Genomic DNA, 7,969 nt, shown 5'->3' with positions numbered 1-7,969 from the left:
CTGTGTGTACATGCATGAATAATCATAAATCTAAAGTAACCCCCCCAAATTCCTTTAATTGACATTCTTATGATGGCAAGTCAGTACCCTTCTCACCCATATGCCTCAGATGCATCACTGAATTTATCATTAAATCACACTTTCTTTAAAATACAACCTGAATTGTAACATCATCTTTTAATCGTCTTATAAAAAATGGCTATCCTGTGGCTAATATATATATATATATATATATATTTCATGTTTAATTATTTCAGGCAAAACAACAGATTTTCACAACTGTACTTCCCTCTGATCAGAACAGAAGCTACAGACATGTAGCTGTAACTTGTGCAACATAACATCCAGGTCAAATGAAAAAAAGAGAAAAAATAAATAAAAAACTAACAGACTAGAATCAAAGCCTCCATTTACGGCACAAAATCCTTCAACCTTCCAGCCCCAGGAGTGTTACTGTTCCTTTCCCTTTTCTTACTGACCGCTGTGCTTTAATGAACTCTCTCCCTTAAAATTAAGCATCACTGTTTTTTTAAACTCTATGAATCTACCCTCAGTGAACTGAATGATTCATGTTGACACATCTTGTAAAAACTACAGTCATTATAACACAGCATGACAGGAAGGCAATGCTGGGCTAGGCACATGGTTATTAGACTGGTACGTGACATCCTGTCATCTAGCTAGTCTTTTTTCTGATTAATGACTCACTTATGATGAAGAGATGAGGAGTATAACAAATGTATTTATTTTTTAATGTTTTATACTAAAACGAAGACAAACATTTTAAGTGAAGGTAAAACTAAAAGTTAAGTTGTATAAAAGTATTTCAATTCAAACATTGCGTTTGAACATTAAAATGGATGTGAGCTGTAAATTTTTAGGCTAAAGGTATTCTTTCTGGTGGTAGTGTTTGTTTTATGTCTTTCTTTTGGTTTGTCTTGGATTGTGAGGCACTTTAAACTTTGAAGTCTGATCTTATACAGTGCTATACCAATAAAATTCAAAACGGATCACAGGTGTCTTCACAAAAACATGAATAGTGAGCTGGGTGGAAAGCTGGAGATTGTAACAGTCTTATTTCACAAAAAGGTGCAAATCGTAATCTACCACCATCCTCCTCCTCCTTCTCCTCCTCCGACAGACAGACACACCAAACACAAAATAGAACTGAAACACTTCTGTACTAAAGCTCTACACTCAGGTCACGGTGCATGTGACTTTACTTTGGTGAACTGGTCCAGGATACCACTCGTAGTGGTTTTGGTTCTACCTGTCCACCGCTGTTTGGATGATTCAGTGCTACCCTTCGCTCTTGATCCTGCAGGCCACAGCTGTGATCAGTGCTGCACCCTTTCCGCTTCCATCCTCTGACTTTTGGAAAGTCACCTGACACTGCGGTGCCAAATCCTGCAATGTCTCTTGCATGACGCTGGAGAAACTACAGGAAGAGAGAGAGAGAGCGAGAAAGCGAGAGTGAGTTTAAAGTCACCCAGGATGACTTCCAGAAGCCTGTCTGATGCTGGCAGATATGATGCTCTAGGAGTGTTTCTGAGGGCTGGGCCACACAACTTTCATAACTTCATTCACTAATTTTGGTTTCAGGTTCTTTAGCCACTAACTACTGCTAAATGTAACAGCCATTAGCAAGGCAGCTTAGTCAGCCGTGCGGCTAGCCATCCTATTAGCTGACTCTGGCCTGACTGGGAGGTAAGCTCACAGGAGGAATGTTAACACGTCTAGTACGGAGGGAAAACTGGAAAATATGGAGTACTTTCATACATTTACTTCATTACCCAAAACTTTGGCCACATTTAACATGAAATCCAACATTGTAAAATATATATGGGAAAAGCTTAATACTTAAAAACAGGAAAAGCATTTGTGTTAGGATATGATTGCTCCTTACTGAGGGTGCGTCTTATAAAGGGTGCCATCCACTCCCACGGTGATGGATATATGATTAAGGTTGCGGTTCTGTCGTATCCTGTCGACCACAGCAGCTAAACCGGCACCACAGAGCTGAGCTGCACGACGGGCGACCACACTACAGACCTCCTTTACCAGTACGCTGTCATCACATGTGGAGTTGGTAAGGCCCAGGTGCTGCAGGATTGAGCGGACCTGTCGCATAGCCAGACGGTCACTTTGGGATCAAAGAGAATGACAGAGGGTTACAAACATGGACAAGATGTTCTGCTGTCAGAGCTAGCTAACATACAGGGCTGGTGACAGACCAGTTTAATCATTAAAAGGATGAGAGGGTCATATTTCTGTAGGATGTAGACTAAAAATGCTAAACTGTACTTCATCCAGTCAAGTGTTTTATGCTGTATTCAACACTGTGGTGTCAGCCCATTAGTTCACTGATTTGTCCTTTATCATGGAGGACCATGGTGGTTAGCTTTTTGATAAAACTTGTGAAACACAGGAAGGCCAATTAAGTGTACATGAGTACATATTACAACAATTAGGAATAAGATAGAAAATAAAATAAAAGAAATAAAAAAATAAAAATAGTATTACAGACAGCAAAACCTCTCCTTTAACATTTAACTGTTGTTCCTTGGTCTGGGAACCACCTTCCAAAATATGTTAGATATTCTAGGTCCAACATAATCGAGAAATGGGGAATAATAAAATAGACCAATTTTCCCTCTGGACCAGTATGTCAGATATTCCATGGGTAAAAGGTCAAATATTACCTTATGCCAATCTATAACTGTAAGTGGCTTATTTGAAATCCATTTCAGCAATATAGCTTTACGAGCAGCAATTTGTGACAATGAGAATCCTTTTATTTGTGTGTGTGGTAATCCCAACAACAGACACACTGGGTCCAGAACCAACCCCTTATTAAAAACCAGATCTAATTTCAAAGCCACTTCTACCCAGAAATCCTGGACAGGTACACAGGTCCATACAATATGTATAAAGCTACAAACTTCCATATTACACTTCATACACAGAGCTGATTTTTTTGGATTCATCTCATGTCTAAGTTCGGGTGATATCTGAAGGCGATACAGTAACTTAAATTGTGATTCCTTTGCTCTACAACATATGGATATGTTGTTAGCATGCTCCCATATGTCCGCCTCCATAGCTTCGTCTATTACCACCCTGAGGTCCTAAGCCCATGTTTGCAAAATGTTAGTCTTATTAGACTTGGAATTGGATAAAAGGCCTCATAGCATTGTCTTACTATAGCCTTATTGCTATGTATTTTGTATAATAGTTGTTCTGTTGGTGACATTTCCAGAGTAAATTTATGCCGAATTGGATTCTGTATAAAACTTTTAACTTGTGCGAACCTAAGAAAATGTGCGTGTGGACCGGTGCGGTGCTACAACAAGATGGACGCATAACAACGAGCTCCCGCTAGTTGGTTTGGACAAATCAATATAAATAGTGCTGATATCATTTCAATTCAAGTATGGACTGAGGGAGAAACCTAAGGAGTCAAATGAAAAACAAAAATGTGAGTGATACTCAAAACCCAGAAACGACCGAGCTCACTGAGCAGAAGGAAAACGAGGACAACGGAGAAACTAAGCTAAGTGAAGCTAGCACTGACCAGAACGCTCTGCTGCAAGCTCTGACAAAGCTTCACACAGAGTTAAAAGACTTTGAACAAGGAATGAGACGGGACCTGGACGAATTCAAAAACGACGTCAAGAAAGTTTTGAAAGACGCCCTCGCGGAGTTTAAAGTTGAAGTTGTGCGGGAGCTTCAGAGCCAAAACGCTAACATAGCTGAGGCACAAACCCGAATAGCTGATATAGAGACGGCCTGCTTGGAGATGAAAGAAACGCTACTGGCAGTGGTGAAAGAAAACACGGAGATGCAGAGAAAAATTGTGGATCTGGAGAGCCGTTCAAGACGAAATAATATCAGAATTTATGGGGTGCCAGAAGAAAAAGAAGGAAGATCTGTCATAGGGTTTGTTAATGAGTTGTTTAAACGCCATTCGGCCCAGCTGGAAGGACTCGAGCTCCGTGTTCAACAGGCACACAGAGCATTGATCCCAAAGCCAGCCGCTGCCTCTTCCCCAAAATCAATAATCGTAAACTTTTTGGAGTTTCACGTTAAAGAGTTGGTCCTAAGGAAAGTGTGGCAACAGAAGATTGAGTTTAACGGTAAAAGACTTTATTTTGATAACGACTATGCGACAGACGTTATGGAGAGGTGCAAGGCATATGGACCCATCAAAGCAACTCTGAAAGAGAAAGGGATCCGCTTCCAGACGCCCTACACGAAGATGTGGGTGCAATGGGACTCCGGCCTGGTGATATACAGCACAGCGGAGGAGGCAGCACGGGACCTGAATCGACGCAAAATCAGGGTGAAGGTGATGACTAAAACAAACAACGCCGCGGAGGAGCGACTGAACGCAGCGATGCCATGGAAATGCACCACCGGCACTTCAGACAGTGCAGCTCAGCGTGCAAGGGAGAGGCTGACAGAGTTCAGATGAGACACAGACCAAGGAAACTGCAATGGATGAAAAGATATAGGCTACGTCGCCCGGCGAACTCAAACATCATTTTTTTTTTATTTACTTAAAAGTATATTTACTTTTGTATTATAGAGTGTTAGTCTAATACATACAAATCTGGGCTCAGGACATAATGACTCACGACCTAAGTTTATAGATCGGTAAAAAATGATACAAGGGAGTGTTTTGTAGCTAGCACTAAATGTTGGACATTTCTCGTATCTGTGGGTTTTTTCTTACAACTAGGGAGGGCCCCTACTACACCTACTACAGCGAGGCACTAAACCCTCCTCCCACCAACAGGGACCACAAGAGAGGGATAAGTACATCTCCCTTTTGGAAGTCACATTGTTCAATGTTCAAATGTTGTTCTTTGGTTTTGTTTTTTATGTTCTATGTTCAGGCGCACAAACTCATTAGAAATGATAGAATATAACACTAAAATATTGTCACTGAATATTAATGGTCTAAATAATCCTGTGAAACGCCAGAAGATAATGACCAAATTAAAGAAGGATAAATCACAGATTATCTTTCTACAAGAAATGCACCTGTCCAGTCTGGAAAGTGAAAAACTTAAGAGGTTTGGCTATACCAGCTTATTTCATAGTACATTCCGCCATGGATGTAGAAGAGGTGTGATCATACTTATCACCAACTCAGTGAAATTTGAATGTATCAAAAAAAATTTGTGATAAAAAAGGGAGATTTATTATTGTGAAAGGTAAACTGGAAAACAAAATGGTCACACAGGTTAATGTATATGCTCCACCTAATAATGCAAAAAATTCTTTAAAACCCTATTTGATACCGTGATTTCAGAAATAGATGGAGTATTAATGTGTGGTGGTGACTTTAATATTGTGATGAATAGTAATCTAGACACAACAAACAAGAATAAACACACCAACCATGTTACGAGAATAGTCAAGAGAATACTTAAAGAATTTGGGATAGTTGATACATGGAGGGAGTTACATCCTTCTAAAAGAGACTATACACACTACTCACCCCCTAACAACTACTATGCTAGAATCGATTACTTCTTCATGAATAAGAATGATGTATATAGGGTAAAGAAGTGTGAAATTCAAGAAGCAGATGTATCCGATCACTGTGCGATTCAGCTTGAAGTCAATATGGAAAGGCAGGAGAAAAATATGTTATGGAGGCTAAACGTGGGAATATTAAAAAATTGCTTCCAAAAATTATCCCTTTTCCCACTCACTGCATTTTCAGCCATTATTCAGGAATAACCTTCCTAAACACAATTGTGAAGAAATTTCTTGGTAAGGATTTAGTTCCCAGATTTTCATATGTTGCCCTCACTATAAGGAGAACTTTACATATTATTAACTATATTCTAAAAAAGAAAAAATGTGCAGCCTTAATAAGCCTTGATGCGGAAAAGGCTTTTGATAGCGTAAATTGGACTTTCCTATATCAAATACTTGAAAATTTCGGACTTAACGACAAAGCTGTCCGATGTATTAAAACAGAAGAATAAACAGCAGTCTGACTAACTGCATAACTTTAGGATGATCCACTAGACAGGGCTGCTGTCTCTCCCCAACCTTGTTCGTAATCTTCATAGAGCCCCTGGCACAAGCAATCAGGCAAAATGGAGATCTTAAAGGAATAGAGGTTGGGGGAGAGGAACATGTCATTGGACATTTTGCTGATGATGTGATCTGTTTTTCAGAGGACCCAGACACATGTATTCCCATACTAATCAACCAATTAGAGATGTTTGGCTTTTGTTCTGGATACAAGCTTAACTTGACCAAAACGCAGATCCTAACATTCAACTACTCCCCATCCAAAATCATACAAGAAAAACATAATCTGAACTGGAGAGCAACAAAGATGAAATACCCTGGGGTCACTTTAACACAAAACGCTGGTGATTTATATGAAGCTAATTACATCAAACTAGATAAGGAAATTAAGAGCGATCTGGACAGGTGGGATGTCCTTCCATTAGACATTGGTTCACAAACAGAGACCATAAAAATGAGTGTTCTACCGCGACTTCTTTACCTGTTTCAATCACTACCCATTGAGATACCTGAAAAACAATTCAGACTGTGGGACAAAATCATTTCAAGGTTTATATGGAATGGTCACAGACCAAGAATCAAATTTGAAACATTACAGATTGGAAAGGTTAAGGGGGGTTTGGCACTACCAAACCTTAAGGGATATTTTCATGCTGCACAAATTAGACATGTAATCTGTTGGTGTGACAAAGATTATGTAGCCAAATGGAAGAATTTAGAAAAATCGGTACAAGGAAGAGAAATTCAAAGTCCTATCTGAGACAGAGAAGAAGCAATGTGTGTAATTAAACAGGTAAATACAGTCACTCAGTTTACGCTAAAATTATGGTTTAATCTGATACGGAAATATAAACTAGAGGAAGAGCTCAGACTGCTTCGGTGGATAGCTTATGACAAGAGTTTTATCCCAGGCTCACTTGACCAAAGATTTAAGCAATGGATTCCTAATGGATTAACAGCGATATGTACAGCAATTAAAAATGGGAATTTCATGAGCTTCAAGGAGATTAAACAGAAATATGATTTAAGCAACCAAGATCATTTCAGGTATTTGCAGATAAGGAGCTTTTTCAATAAAGAAATACAACACTGTGTAAATCTGGACAAAAATTGAATAATCAAAACCATAACTGAAGCCTATAATGCAAGGAAATTCAGAATAATAACAGTTTATGGGCACATAATGGAGGCAAAAGGGCATACAACGACATATGTAAAACTGAAGTGGCAGAGAGAACTGGGTGTGAACATATCTGATGATGAATGGACACATATTTGGAAAACACAGCAGTCAACAACATCATCACGTGTTTGGAGATTAGATTGCTGTAAAAATGTAATTAGATTTTTATATAACACCCGAAATTAGGAATAAACATACCTCATTACCACAGCCATGTTGGAGAAGCTGTGGAGATGTAAATGTGAACCACTCACATGTGTTCTGGCTATGTCCTAAGATCGCAAAATTCTGGGAAGATGTTCATTTAGTGATAGGCAGAATTTTGGGTTATGGTTATGGCTATTATATAAAGTATATAAAGTTATGGACGAAATCCATATTATGGAACAACTGACTTATAAAGTAAGGACTCAAGAGGATCAATGTCACCAGAAGTGGAAGAAATAGACTGAATACGTAAAAACGACAGGACAAGGACCTTCATATTGACATTTAAAAAAAAAAGGATCAAACTGTAGAAGCATGGTAATCCAACATGTTCTATTTTGTTCTTTAATGTGTATACACTGCTAAAGAAAAACAAAGTCTTTCAAAGTTGTGATACCAGCACTTTCCCACAGAGCAAACCCATTATCTGTCATACCTGGGAGAAAATCTGTATAAAAATTGGGATAGTAGTCTCAATATAGTCTGATAGGGAGGATTGGGAATTGCCAATCCTCCCTGACCTTA

At 39.0% G+C, this 7,969-nt stretch overlaps 1 protein-coding gene across 1 annotated transcript in view; it reads right to left on the bottom strand.

Annotated features, from left to right (window-relative positions):
- Positions 1-704: 704 nt before the first annotated feature.
- hk2 (hexokinase 2) overlaps positions 705-7,969 on the bottom strand; it is a 31,776-nt gene continuing 24,511 nt past the window's right edge. The window contains exons 17-18 of the mRNA XM_019266003.2: positions 1,907-2,143; positions 705-1,438 (exon numbers count right to left, since the gene is read on the bottom strand). Coding sequence (XP_019121548.1) covers positions 1,300-1,438; positions 1,907-2,143 — 376 coding nt within the window. The 3' untranslated portion in view covers positions 705-1,299. The remainder of the gene's footprint in view (positions 1,439-1,906; positions 2,144-7,969) is intronic.

This window comes from Larimichthys crocea, chromosome III, assembly GCF_000972845.2.
Source record: "Larimichthys crocea isolate SSNF chromosome III, L_crocea_2.0, whole genome shotgun sequence".
In the NCBI taxonomy this organism is placed as follows: Eukaryota; Metazoa; Chordata; class Actinopteri; family Sciaenidae; genus Larimichthys; species Larimichthys crocea.
This window is presented reverse-complemented; position numbering and strand designations above follow the sequence as displayed.